This window comes from Alexandromys fortis, unplaced genomic scaffold, assembly GCF_014885135.2.
Source record: "Alexandromys fortis isolate MF-2015 unplaced genomic scaffold, M_Fortis_MF-2015_v1.1 scaffold_234, whole genome shotgun sequence".
NCBI lineage: Eukaryota > Metazoa > Chordata > Mammalia > Rodentia > Cricetidae > Alexandromys > Alexandromys fortis.
This window is the reverse complement of record NW_026068113.1, coordinates 31,357-46,116: the sequence shown is the minus strand read 5'-3', so window position 1 is coordinate 46,116 and position 14,760 is coordinate 31,357. Positions and strand designations below refer to the sequence as shown.

Below are 14,760 nucleotides of genomic sequence, written 5' to 3'. Positions count from 1 at the left end.
TAGCAAGTATGGTACCTATCAGCTGGACTGGGGTTCTCAGCCACGCGAAGACATGGAGAGCCTAACCTAGCTGCAAAGCCTGCGAGCCACACAATTCCAGCTGCATGGCAGACTGAATGAGGAAAACACGAACACAATTAAAAGAGGAGTGGTTGCCAAGGGTAGTGGAAGAACAATGAATGGAGAGGTGGAGCAGAAAATTTAGGGGACAATGAAAATATTCTGTGGACTTTTAGGGCAATGATACGATGATAGTACACACATACCAAAACAAAACAAAACAAAAATCAGGTACAACACCAAGAGAGGACCATAAACTACTTATCAGTCTATGTTCATATGATACAAGCTCCATTCCGCTTCAGGATATTGACACTGTGGCAGGGGATACAGGAAGACACTGTCTTGCCACTTAAGTTTTGCTATAGACTGAACACTCTAAGAAAGGACTACTTTTTTAACAAACAATAATCCATACTACATCTTCCGGATCAGAGTCATCCATGTCTCTTCGCATGAGGAGAGATCCCATAGGCTTCTCACAAGGCTGACCCTGAAGGTCACCAAGGCACACTGACCTGTTTGAGGATATTCTGTTCTCTCATCAGCTTCTGCCGCTCTCTGTTGGGCTTGGAGAAGACGACTTCCAGCACGTCTTGGCCCGAGTTCGTTCCGCCCGTGACAAAGTAAACCAAGTCTTCCAGCAGCTTTGTGACAGACCTTAGGAGAGCAGAGCTCGCTAAAGGCAGTGTTCAAACTTCTACAGGCTAAAAGACTTGTGAACAAGGTGAAGGGAAGAGGACTCATGCTTCCTAGCACTCTCGACACCACAGCTGAAGCCAATTGAGCTACCATACCTAACATGACTCTGAAACAAAACCAAGCACAGGTAAGTACAAAAGCACTGCTTCTGGACATCATACAGTGCAGCTGCCCAGAAAGCTCAGGCCTGCCTCTCTCTCACACAGTTCTTCAGAGTCCCGATCGTCTTGTTCCCCAAGGGCTTTTGTAAGTCACAGAGGAGGACTGCTGTGTTGGCACCTGTGGGAAACACTCACCTTCTTTCGTTCTGGGTGATGGTGCCCTTTTCCAGCTTCCCAGCAATGGAGCCCAGCACCTTGCTGGCATCATTGGCAAAGTCTAGGTCCCGAACCTCAGCAGGAGAAACAGGAACGATGGCGAAGGCTTCCTTGTCCTCCTTCAGAGGAGAGGTACCAATCTGAAAGTCAAGGGAGTTGTCACATGGTAATCTTGATTGGGAAAGTAAGACGCTAATCAAACGCTTTGTTTACAGGATATTGGGCAATCCAAAGAACTTGGAGTTCTCTTGGCATTAGTATCAAGTAGACACAGGAAACTTTTAGAAGGATGTTCTCCAAATAGGAAAGTAGTTTTGATGGGACTGGTGAAGTAGTAAGGGGGTTATTATATTTTTAAACAATTTTGCTACATCTGCATTGTGTATTATCATTGCACATGGTAGTACTATGTTACAAAGAGATACTTCCATGTGAATATACACTGTGTGGTAAGAAGGAAAAGGGCAGAAGGAAATATGAGGGCAAATACAAGCAATAGGAACAACTTATAGTTAAGTAGCATTTTATTAAGAGAAAAAGTAAATATGTAAAATGGCAATTACTGACTCATACTGACTTTAAAGAACATGGAGATTATACCTTTTTTTAAAATTTTTCTGCAAACCTAAACATACCTATAAGGGGAAAAAATTCTGAAAAGAGAAATCCTGCACATATTCATGCCATAGAAGCTTCGTGGCTGGCAGGGAAGAGGAGTGGTGGTAAACAGGGGTGGGGAAATCGCTTTTAGATGCACAAAGAGTGGATACTCATCACATACACTGAGAGAGAGAAATACTGAAGATGCGGGGGGAATCAACCAAATATCAATGTATCTCAAGACACAAGCAGGCATTCCCATAGCCAAAGCCATGGTAGACATGAAATGATGGCTCAACAGCAAGGGAATAAAAGAAAAGGCCTGTTTATTTTCACATCCCTGAGCTGGCTTCACCCAGGTATTTGATCCCTTGGAATACATTTTTTCATCACATCAAGTTTGGTCAAGACTGTACTCTTAACCAAAGCTAAAAGAAACAAAACAACAGGGAAATTCTCCAAAGTTCCCTCTCTCCCCATCTGCCGTCAAAGGAGCCCTAGTTCTGGACTTACCTTCAGCATTACAGGTTTTTCTTCCTCCTTGTCGATGGGAATGTTTGTGCTGTGAACCCAGGTATTTGTGCACAGGTGTCGGAGACGGACATAGGAGTTTCTGAAGGGAAGCAATGAAAAATTTCAGACAGAAGGACATTTAGGGTCATGATAATCTGGTTACCATGCACCACACTAAAGGAAAAACAGTAGCCTGGAAAAACAAAAGAACAAAACAGACTTTAAAAGTTACTGATCCACACACACAATGAACTCATACAAATCCATAAGAAACATGTATAATGAAAATGGGACAGATACAGGCAATACTTTAATGCTAACATATAAACACTCAACTTAGTACATCATTAATACAGAAGAAAGTACTATTTTTTTCTGTCCCATTCCTCAGATCCCAAGGCTGGGAAAAGCTAGTATGTAGAAGAAAGGAATTCTCCTAAGCTTCTAGGGTAGGTGTTTTGTTTTAGTGACAGGACTGCTCAAGGACCTGACATTCTAGACACTAACTATACCACTGAGTTGCACTCCCGGCCCCTGAGCACTGCTGGCTAGAACGGAATAGTCACAACTCTAGAAAGGATTCTGGTTGTTGGGACAACATGATAAATGAAATACAAACACATGAACATAAATGACTGCTTTTATTTACAAACTCCAACTTCAGATTTTTCCAGAAGAAAAACAGCACAGGTGCAGGGTGTGTTACAAAGATGTTCAGTCAAGTATTAGTTGTAAGACAAAACTGCACCATCTGATTGATGTCCATAAGGACCTAGTCCATTACAGTATATGGAATGCCAGTTTCTTAAAATAATAACAGGTGATAATCACTTATTTGAAAACACATCCACAACACAGAGTTCCACTAAGATCATTCAAAGTAGCTCACAGTTCCACGCATGACAAATCACATGCTACAGTTGTGCACAGAAACCTGTCTGGAACCTACATGAACCCAGGATCTTAAATGCAGCTGATTTCCTCTGAATAGTTGAATCATATATAGTTGCTACTTGTTTATTTTTCTCCACATGATTTGTTTTATGGTTATTTCTTTATATGATAAACATACATCATGTTTAAGAAATTTTCAACACAGCTGCACTTCTGAAATAGTAGAAATGGAACGCGCTTCACCCTTCAACAACTGCCATTCCTTTAGTGAGACAAGAGGAGAGGACACCCAGCAAGCAGCAGTGACAGGAAACGGGCGCTAAAAAGCACAATCAGGAGACAGGTGAGAAGGACTAAAAACACAAAAGCATTCTGCTACAGGAAACCATGATGACTTTGGACTTGAACTTTAGACACTGGCAGACTGGGTCAGACCAGGTAAAGTGGAAATCATTCAAAGGAAGAGTCATTTAGGACCAAGGCATACCACATTCATGGAAGAGCCCAAGCACAGACATGCACCTTCAGTAGACCTGGGCTTCTTTTGCTGAAACTGTCATGAACATTTTGAGGCCAGAAGAGAAAAACCCTAGTGCTATTTACTCTGACTAACATGAATCAGACAATATGGACAAGATATTATTTGGGGTATTTGCATTTTTTCCCTTTTGAGTGAGTTTGGTTCATTTTCTGTATTTTCAGAGTACAATCAAAGCTCAGAACATAGTTTTAGTTGGATAATTATACTCTATAGAGTCCTATAACAAATAATCTTAATCCTTAACTCAAAAGCCATGTTTTTGAGCTAATTACACAAGAGTTGTACAAGTAGATGTCCTTCCAATACTCTTTAAATTATCTAATGCATGCATACTGCAACTTTATTATCTGATTCAATATATCCAAGATTGGTTATTATCCCTTTTAGTTGACTCTGAAGAATTCTTTGTCCACTGACTATTACAAAAATGCAACTGCTGATACTACTTGTGCACATGTCTAACTTTATATATTACAATCTGTAATAAGAAAAATACAGCACATTTTAAAATGACTTAATGTGTTAGCACACATAGTCATGAATGGCATCTTAATATTTTCTTTTGGGTTCTCATGTGTTCTTCCAACTGCTCTCCTCCACGGCAGAGGTTTTATATACAGAGAAAGTAATATATTACTCTCAATGGATAAGGGGCCCTATTTTCCTCTGGCCCTAAGGATGGCACCTAAGGACGAGAATGAAGAAAAAAATATTAAGGCAAAGATCCAGCAAGATCATAAATGAACACACTGGCAGACCATGCCAGAGCTATTATCTCCCGAGGCTGAATGTAAGTCCTTGCCTCTTGTTTCTAAGCTTAGAATCAGTGTGAGGACATCTGCTCACAAAGCAAGTTGGCCTACAAGAAGCAGTAATGAATGCACAAAACACAGAGGAGGGGTCTCAATCAGCCAACACCACTTAGCCGGCCGACTAGAAATTTAAACTTGCCTTCCCCCTGGGATTATGGGGATTTCTAAGTCACTGGGGAACACAAACTGGTTCCCTCTTTGTCAAGGAATGCAATAAAGAAGATTCTCATAGACAGTGTGATATTTTAAATTACATCTTTTAGCTCTTCATTAGCCTGACAATCCCTCAGCACAGATTTTCAATGTTAAATTCTAAGAAAAATTCACTAATTGTCAGAACTTGGAAAATGGAAAATTACTTAAGCTACAATATTCCTGAGTTATGCAGACCAACACCTATTTACATGAAGAAAGGAAGTTTTAAAATTCAGTATTTCCTACCTCAAAATATGTTTTAAATGATTTCAAAATGTATCAGAAATCTAAGTGTAAACAATGAAAATAAAATCTTAGAAGAAAATATCACTATAAAATCTTGTGGTCATGGCTACAGGGGAGGAAAGGCTTAAGTGGGGAGTGGGGGGCACATCAACATATTTTAAAGACTGGGGAGAAGGGGACGGCTAACTCCAAGAAAGAGAATATGAAATACTAGATGAAAGCCGACCTCAACACAAGCCAGCTTAAAAACAAAAGAGTGTACAGATAGCAGAACGCTGTGAAATGAAAGAATGGGAGTTTGAGAATTAAAAGACTGAATGCGAACAGGAGAGGAGGAACATGAGAGAGAGGAAGGGGTGCAGTGGAATATAACCTAAACTCAAAATCTACGAAAAGGCCTTATGGAAGCCTGTCAGCTAGTGAGCTCATTTTAAAATCCAACTAAAAAAAATAGTTTGAACAGAATTTTCTTGTATGAGAGGACAACGTTGCTTCCAGAAGACTTGGGCTATTAAATGAATAAGGCATAGGATACCTCCCTGTGAGTTATTGATAATGAAAAATCCCAGTGTTCTCTAAAGTAACACAAATCATCGCCATTGCTCTTGGTTACCCCAGGATAACCATATGGCAAGAGCCTGTTGCTAAAGATACTACATGATCTGGCTCTATGACAGAGGGAAATCAATCTCAAACCTTCCAGGACACATTCTCCCTGCTAGCCACTTTCATGGTAACAGAAGGCTGTTATGAAAGAAGAAGTCTTATCCGCTGCTGGACCCTTCATGTTATAGTACCAACCTGACAGGGATGAAATGCCAACGTGTGCAATAGTGGCACAACTGTTATAGGCCAACCACTTTCTGATTGGATTTGAGGTCTGCTCCACAGGAAGAAATGTTATGCCTTGTACCCAGGTCAAAAGTTCATGAATGGCTAGGAATGCCATAGGCCCTGGAGCAAAATCTGCTATTATTTTTTTTTTTTTTTTGCTAAATGGTCATGTGATCAACATGCCTTCTAAATATTCATGCTTATACCAATAGACCTCCAGTAGATTAAAGCTGTCCTCAACTTTGATCATAAAAGCTTCTTTTGGTGGTAGACATGGAAGAAGGTGTAATGGGTCAGAATGCTGAGAATAAGGGACAATGTTCACCCCTAAATGGGATATCTGTCATTAATCCAACCACTACCAGGGCTCAGGGAACATCATGGTAGGGAAAGAGAAAAAAGTCTAAGAGCTGGAGACTCTAGCCTCCCTCATATTCTCAAGGGATGAACAAGCCAACAGAGCTTAATAACTAGGAAATCTGATTGAACTGCAAAGGGAGGCCGTCTCACCTTGTAAGGTTTTGTTCTCAATGGGCAATGTCTTTCATTTCTCCCTCTTAGAAGGACAGGAATAGCAATGAGCACAAGTCAAGGATTCTGAATTGTGACAGCCACCACACAGCGGGTGATGTTATAGCCTCCTATATGTTATATGTTAAAACTGAGCAGGAAAGTGGCAAGGCAGACACAGTGAAACTCAAAGGTGGACTCAGTGAGGGGCCTCATGGAAATCCAGGGAACACCAGGGAGACACCAGCCACCCAATGCAGAGCTGAAGAATGAAATGTAATGTTCAGACACTCTGTCTCAGCCATTTACCAATATGGTTCCGCTACAGGACTCTGACACGATACTTTGCTTAAACTCGCTGAGTCCCAGTGTCTTTCTATAAAAGGGTGAATAATACCTACCTCACAGGGCTTCAAATATGATAAAACTATAAATTATATAGGATGAGTATGGTATCTACTTAGCACTGTGCTTCACACATACAACTACTTAGTTGGAAATCAATGGATGGTATAGTCATGAATAATATTGTTGTTGAATTTAGTAAGAATAGATTTTGACAAGGTGCGTTGGTGTACAATTTTAATGCCAGTACTTTGGAGGCAGGGTTTGGTTTCCAGTACCCATGTGGTGGCTCACAACTGTCTGTATATTCTGTGGGCACTAGGTATTCACATGGTACATAGACATACATGCAGGCAAAAAAAATCCCTACACATAAAATTAAAATAAATAACTCTAAAACTTTTTAAAATAAAAAGGTTGGCCTCTGAGTTTGACTCCTGCTCCCTGCAGAAAGACTGTCCTGTTCAGCACCCTCACACAGTGCGTGTACACCCACATACACACATCATACACACATAAACAACACTGAAAGTTGTTTAATGTTTGGCTCTTCCATTCACAATGCAATATGAAAACACATTCTTAGGCAACAAAAGTAATAGTTAAGTTGAATAAAATGCAAAAAAAAAAACCCCAAGAGTCCAACTTTTCAGTATTTTTAAATAAACTTACCATGCACACAGGGTTTTTCAATTTTAAAAGTTTCTTTCTAATTATTTATCTAGTTTACTAAGAGATTATCCAAATTTGGGGAAGGAGAAAAAGGCATTAAAATACAGAACTGCCAGAGATATGTATTAATAACCTAAATAGCACTTTTAAATTGTGTGTGTGTGTGTGTAGTGTGTACAGTGTGTGTACTGTGTGTGCCTACGTGAGCATAGAAGTCAAAGAACAAACTTGGGTGCCAACTCTCACCTTCCATACCTTGCTGAGACAGTCTCTGCTCTCTACAGATACACTAGACTACTGCTAAACCAGGCTACCAGCTCATAAGCTTCGAGGTACTCTCCTGTCTCAACCTCCCATTCTGTCAGAAGAGCATTGGGATTACAGATGCATACAGCTTACTTTAGACCTAGGGACTTGAGCTCAGGTCATTTAGCTTGGATGCCAAGCATGTTATATCTCCTGTGCCATCTCTCCAACTTCAATACAGGACTTGTAAATAAAGAAGTATCACGTGTATGTGTATGTGCACTTGCATGAGTTCACGTGCATCATGCATGCAGTGCCCACAGAGGCTAGAGGAGAGTATCAGATCCCGGAGAACTGGAGTTACAGACAGTTGGGAGCCACCATGTATGTGCTGGGAACCAAACCTGGGTCCTTGGTGCTCTTTACCAATAAGTCATTTCTCCAGCCTCATAAATATAGTACTTTTGACGCAACCACCAGTAACTTTCCATTGGTGAGGCATACATATCTCAATTTTATGTTGGGGTCAGTCCAAATGCTTCACCAACTTCTTCAAAAGTGCTTCAAGAAGAGGCCACGATGCTTTGCATTTCAAGAAACACTTCCAGACCATCAAGACTAGTCCTGAATCTCATAGGATAAGGAATTTTAAAATCATACCTTGGGACAAGGCTGTCACCTCCACGAAGAGTTGTGGGGTCTAGCTCAAAGATGGAGGAGATGTCATTGCCTTCGGGCACGGAGACCAGAGAGTATACCATTTTCTCTTGGGCATTTCTCAACCTACTCCGAGATGCATCCTGATCTGGGTCCACCTGAAAAGAAAAGGAATCAAGTGAGGAGCTCTGTAGGTGAAAGCCTCACCTACCACCATCATGCCACAGTCCACAGGAAGAGAGGAGGAGCAACAGTGAGTGTCAGCAGCTGGCAGGAGAAGGACCACAGTTTCAGAGTTGACCTATAAGGTGACCATTGGCCACTTGACCCCAAACTATTTATTCTCAACTTCACTGTGTCATCATACTAAATGTCCCAACCCTGTGAAGGGACAACAGCAGATGATTATGGAAAAAGCTATTGGCAACCAAGATCTTCACTCCATATAGCCACACCCATGTGCAACAGCTGGGGAGCAGAGCACTTGAGGAAGCTTGGCCCGTGAAACTGGTTATTTGTGGTGGTGTTAATTTATAGCAATGGTTGTCTACCAAAAATATGACACAAGTATTTCCTAGGAAAAGAAATAAAATAAACCCGTATCTAAGTGTCCCTGAGTTTGACAAGTCACTCTAGTCCTGAAGAGCACTGGTTTATTGATTAAGAAGGCTATTGATGACAAAGCAAAGGGCCTCTCATGCTACAGTGGGATTTGGTTGAAATGAAAGAAAATTCTTCCCAGTAAAACTTGATGAACAATGATGACTGGGCAACTCTAAGACACATTTTCATCTTCAAAGCAAAGTCCATGTGCCAGAGAATGTTCACAAGTGGGCTTAGCCTGAATGCCTGCTCAGATGGGCTCTGCTTCTCTTTCAGCTCAGAAACCACACAGGCAATTCTTTTCAATGCCAGACCACATGCCCTGCGCCTGCTGGGAAAACATGGTTTCCTCATCTCTGGCTTGCTTCTGTCTGGTTGAAATGTCACTTCTTGCCCAAATGCAGAGGAAAACAGTACCGGGAATACACAGCAATCAAGACCAGGAAGTCAACTCAAAGGAAATAGAGAGAATGTGAGAAAACTCAGCTCCACAAGGCTGAGATCTAACTTTCATTTCCACAAACAAGTAAATAAGTTAAGTGAAAGTTCTTTTACTCTTATACAAATCTATAATCTCAGATAACAGAGCTACTGGAGAGATTGGGGGTTGGTGGAGGTTGTGGTGGTGCTTGATCCTCAAAGTTCAAGACTACCCGAGACAACATAGCAAGACCCTATCTGAAAAAACAAACCACAAATAGAAACTTAATTAAGAAGTTCTCTTAATACCACACACAAATCTGAGGGTTTTTATTTTCTCTACCCTAAGGTAACATCTGCAGCAGGAACACTCTGTGCCTTTGGTTGGGGGAGAATACTTGGAAACAGTTTCCTCCTAACTCTTGCCACCTGAAGTGTTCTATACACACTCTCAACACAGAGTCTGAACCAGCTATAACTAAGGGCTTGGTTACAGGCAGTGACAGCTCAGAGACTCCAGCAGGTCTAGATGAAACTGTGGCTTCAGTAAGCTTTCTCTGCCTAGCAAGGAACCCAGCCACACACTCTGGTGTACAGTCGGCATATGCCACCTAGTGGGAAGAAAGGCACACATGTGATGAGCAGCAGAGAAGCAGCTCTGGGACCAGGCAAGTGACCACCGATTTTAAGAGCAGCACACTGCTAGTTAGATCTAACACTTCATTGATGCCAACTTCTAGGAAAACGAAGAGCAGGTGAGAGAAGGACATTTTTACCCAGGTTTATATGACTTGAGACTTCCCATTCTTACTCCCAAGCTAAAGAGGCAATGTAGAAAGCAGAGCTCTCTCAGAGCTAACACCTGCCTACAGAAACCAATGCTGTGCTTCCAGCCTCTTGGGTGCAAGTGAAACCCTCTCTACACACTCATCCTTCATATGCAGGCCCAAGTCCCAGCAACCGTGGGACCATCAAAACAATGCCATCTTGGTCTACATCCATCCTGCTGGTATTTCATTGGCATGGGGAAATGCGAGAGTCAGAAAGACCCTGAGATACATCATGTTAGGACCACCCACCAAGGCCTTTCCTACCCCTTGTGAAGTCAAGACGACCTGCTGGATATGAAAGTCCCAACTGGTCTCGTGCAACCTGAAAATGTTGCTTGTCCAGAGGAGGAAAGTGAGGCCCAGGGAAAGAAAGCTACTTATTCACAGTCACAGAGTTTGTCAGTGATCAGCCTGGTATTTCAATGAAGCTCTGTCTTTCCCCCTTCCTGAGATTGTGATCACAGCACTTTATCTCACACTGAGAATTACCATTTTCTTTCATACACAGAACCCAAAGGAGCAGTGCCATCCCCCAGAGCAACAGTGCTTCACTAGGGCATCTACCCTCAAATGAGCCATGGCTTGATATTCATGCCAAGGGTCAGCCTCCCTCAGTGATACCTTGGCTGGCAGCACTGAGGTCACACATGGCAGTTTCCTCTCTAAAATAAAGAATGTCCAAGGATTAAAAAATGTCTAACAAGAAAATAAAGCCAGGCCAAGGATTCAGACTAGCAGGGAACTGGACTAGGTCTGTTTTCCAAGATGGATTAGCATTGGAGGATGAGCTTTCCAAATGCCTGCGGAAGTAAAAGTGACAGAAAAGCAAAGGAAAAATGAAGACGAGGCACAGGCACCCTGTGGGGCACAGTGAGAGGAGGAGATGGCCTTAATAAGTCGATGTAGCCACAGTCAGAAATCCTCAGCCACGATGACTCAGATTCTTTCAAAGCCAACTTTCTACCCAAGCATAACTAGAAGGTTAGCCGGGATTCGCGCATCTTCATTTTGAGTTATCTTCACCTCACTTTTCCCTCTTTGATGTGCCGTTTCAATTTTACTAGAAAAACAAGTGCCCTCAAGACCATCTACCAGACCAACCACTGAGAACAACATATGCCAAAAGACAGCAACTCTCTGGCATTCTGTTTGTTTGAATTCAGCATAATCAAGCACTCTACAAAGAACAATTTTGTGGAAGTCCTTATGCCCATGAAACATGGCCACTGCCTTCTTGAGCCCCTATATGGGTACACTCACACCCCAAGCATACACAGCTAAATCCATTTTGCACAGAAATTCCAAATCACATCAGAACCTAAAACCCACTTCTGTACTTGTAAAAAGCAAGGTTAGAGGTTAGGCACCTGACTGGCCCATGTGAGGCCATGTGTGAACTCTGAAGTTGAAAGGATATTATTCACTATCACTCCAAAATCTAGATTAGTCACAGGTCGAGGTCCACAGCATTAAGGCAATTGTTTGTAAGAGGCCAACTTTGACAAGGACTACCGCCATCTCCCACCCAGAAATATTCCAAGAGATGCTATGCACTTCTCCAGCTTAGAGGTGACTGAACATATAGGAAAAGCATCAGAACCAGCAGGGCCTGGACTAACCAGGCCATAGGAGGACATGACTTCCTTTAAAAGAAGCACAGAACAAATCTTGTTGAAGGTAGCACCTGAGCCTTCCCCTTCCCCGACACTCAAAGGCCACTTGACAATTTCTTAAATGGACTCCAGAGGATTTGACCTCAGCCTACCGGACAGAGACACAAAGGCGCTTGCCTATACTTACTGAGGGCTGAAACTCCAGGCATTCTTCCTCAAAGTCAGGGTCTACCTGATGAAAAAGAATCATTAGGAAATTAAAACATCCATTGCTTTCTCCAGGACCAGGACCCATCTGCAGGAGACGTCGATGCCTGCAGCCATCCTTGAACAGCTAAGAACGTTGTCCCTTCCCTCCATTCACAGAGCCAGCATGCCACAGTGACGACACAAGTCACACAGATACAATACACACAGAATAATCCACCGGTCACTAATAGACAGTTCAGCTCTGAGTATAGACAGGGAAACACAACAGATTCGCTGGGAGAGCAACAGTACAGGCCTAAGATAAAGATGATGTCAACACACAGTCACGGATGACCCTGCTTACTTTTAGATAAAAGAAAAAGAGGAAACAGGAGACCTCTAGAAAGAGCTACATTTACCTGAAGACATAACAGAGAAGACAACCATCCTTAGTCTTTAGCCATATAATCAAAGGTTTTAAAAGTTGCTTAGTAGGGTCTCTTCTTCCCAAGACTCCATTTTAAATGTCAGCTTAGACTTCTTCATGTTTGCTTCTTAAGCATTTCAAAATCATCAGTTTGTACGAACATTAGACACCCCAGGGAGTTTATAAATTTAGATTCCTAATTCCTAGGGCCAGTGGCAGAAGCAGTACTGACACCTAAACAAATCCTTGGAAATCCTGAGCGAGTGGGGCCAGATAAGAGAGGGGTCTTTTGACATACTACTGGAATCTGTATGTCCATCTTCTGTATGTGCATACTAGATTGTATATATATCTTCTATGAGATCAGAGTAAAACTCAACATCTGTTAGACACAGCAGGATGTTCCTTAATTTAATAAAATAAATAAATAAAAACAGAAATTCCTCCTACCCTTCAACACAGAGTCTTTCCTTTCCTCAAAACACTTTCATAAGTTAGATACGGTGGCTCACACTTGGGAGTCCCAGTGCCTAGAGAATTCAAAGCCAGCCTGGGCTGCTGAAGGAGACCATGACTCAAAAACATAGTTCAAGAGCCTGGCACACTGTGGCACAAGACTTTAATCCCAACACTTGGGAGGCAGAGGTAAGTGGATTCACAGCCTGGCCTACATAGTAGTTTTCTGGTCAGCTATATAGTAAGGCTTTGTCTAAAAAAAAGAAATGAAAAAAAGAAAAAAAAGGAAAGGAAAAGTTAATTTCATTCTTGATATTCTTTCAAGATTGATGATGCCTATGTCTCCCCCTAAACTCCAAGTAATCAGATTTCTCTATGAAATTCTCTAGTTCTCCGTGCACGTCAATGCTTGATTTTATAAACCATATGCCCAGTGCAGACAACTATCAGACATGTGTTAAGAGTGGGTCTGGTAAGTACAAGCAAATACAAGTACAAGCAAAGAAATATACAACAACAAAACAGAAAAACCACTCTACAAACCTACATTACTTTCTAACTTCCTTTTTTTTCTCCCTACTTCATCAGGACGCTCCCGTCAAGTCCCACAGTATGCCAGCTAGTTGTAACTTTCCTCTTCTACAGAAACGAGGTAGAAGAAAACAGAAAGGCAGAAGGAAAAGCATGGTGGCTGAGTACTCCCTTGAGTTTCCAGGCGTCCAGCAGCTATAGGAAGTGAGGAAAGATAATCACAGTGACTTCACTTTCCAAGAGAAAACCATGTGCAGCTACTTACCTCTGCTGCCAAGTAATGCCCTGTTGCCAGGTGCTTGAACCGGAAGAGGCTGTTCCAGTATCCAGCTCCACCCCGACATGGGTCATGCTGGACCACCTGCAAGAGGAAAGTTAGTTAACGGGTGTGGAAGAGCTGTGAGCCCACGCTGAGATGCCACTGAGCTGGAGATATCACAAGTCACATTCACTAGTGGTATGTTCAAGCTGGTGGTGGCGGGGACACAAGGAGGATGGGTTCAGCACCATTCTATACAGCTGTGCCAAGCTTCAGGATGGAACATCTCAATTGGAGATGCAGAATCATTAAAATGATGCTTCTCTGTAGAAGAGATTGTCTCCTAGTTAACATACAATGATTGGAATAAGAGCTGAAATGCTATTTAAATCTTCTGCCCCGATACTAATGAAATATAAGACTGTTTTGCTGGTTGTATATATGGGAGTGCATGTGTGTGCATTCATCTTGTGCTTGCACATATAGAGGGCAGAGGTTGACTTCAGGTATCTTGTTCTATTGCTCTCCCTGAACCTAGAGCCTTCCACTTTGGCTAGACTAGCTGGCCAGGAAGCACTTGGGAATCTCCCTGTCTGTACTCCCTAATTCTGTGGTCAGGGTATGTGCCACTACACCCAGCTTTTATGTGTAAGTGGGGATCCAAGCCCATGGCAAGTGTTGGGCCATTTATTTCCCTTACTCTGCAAATAAAAATTCTGAAACTCATCCATAAAACACACAAGTTGATAAGAGGGAATTTCAGAGATCGCTCCCATCCATGTACTTTGCAGATTGAGCTTTGAAATGCGAGAGTAAGAAAAGTCCGGGGCAATTGACCATGGAACTTTCTGCTTCTAGCCATGACAATGCATCTGACATATGTAACTACTGTGCCACAACATACAGATGGCATCACCACAGTGAAGGAGAAAACTGGGAAGATTATGAAAGAAATGCACTTGTTAGACAGGATGTGGTGTATGCCTGTGTCTCTCAGAGCAGCAGCCTAATGAAGGTATATATAATCACAAGGCTCATGGCATAACGGAGAAAAACAGAGCTGGGGAGGAAGAGCCCTAGAGGTATTATGTGACACACAGAGAAAGCTCCAGAAATTTGCATAAGTTTTTGACTGGGTATCAAACTACCTGAAGACCCCATAATATATATCCCCCAAAATGATTAAGGCTGGCATAGGAGTATAGTTCCGTGGCACTTCTAGCATACACAGAGCCCAGGGTTCATTCCCCAGCAACACACCCACACATGTGTGCATACAAGTACACAT

General features: G+C 42.2%; 1 protein-coding gene across 1 annotated transcript in view; it reads right to left on the bottom strand.

Moving 5' to 3' along the window:
* Positions 1 to 14,760, bottom strand: part of Itpr1 (inositol 1,4,5-trisphosphate receptor type 1) — a gene marked incomplete at its 5' end in the record, with an annotated part of 210,471 nt that overhangs the window by 171,873 nt on the left and 23,838 nt on the right. The window contains 6 exons of the mRNA XM_050124741.1: positions 579 to 720; positions 1,059 to 1,219; positions 2,193 to 2,292; positions 8,148 to 8,302; positions 11,798 to 11,842; positions 13,479 to 13,574. Of these exons, the coding sequence (XP_049980698.1) occupies positions 579 to 720; positions 1,059 to 1,219; positions 2,193 to 2,292; positions 8,148 to 8,302; positions 11,798 to 11,842; positions 13,479 to 13,574 (699 nt within the window). The remainder of the gene's footprint in view (positions 1 to 578; positions 721 to 1,058; positions 1,220 to 2,192; positions 2,293 to 8,147; positions 8,303 to 11,797; positions 11,843 to 13,478; positions 13,575 to 14,760) is intronic.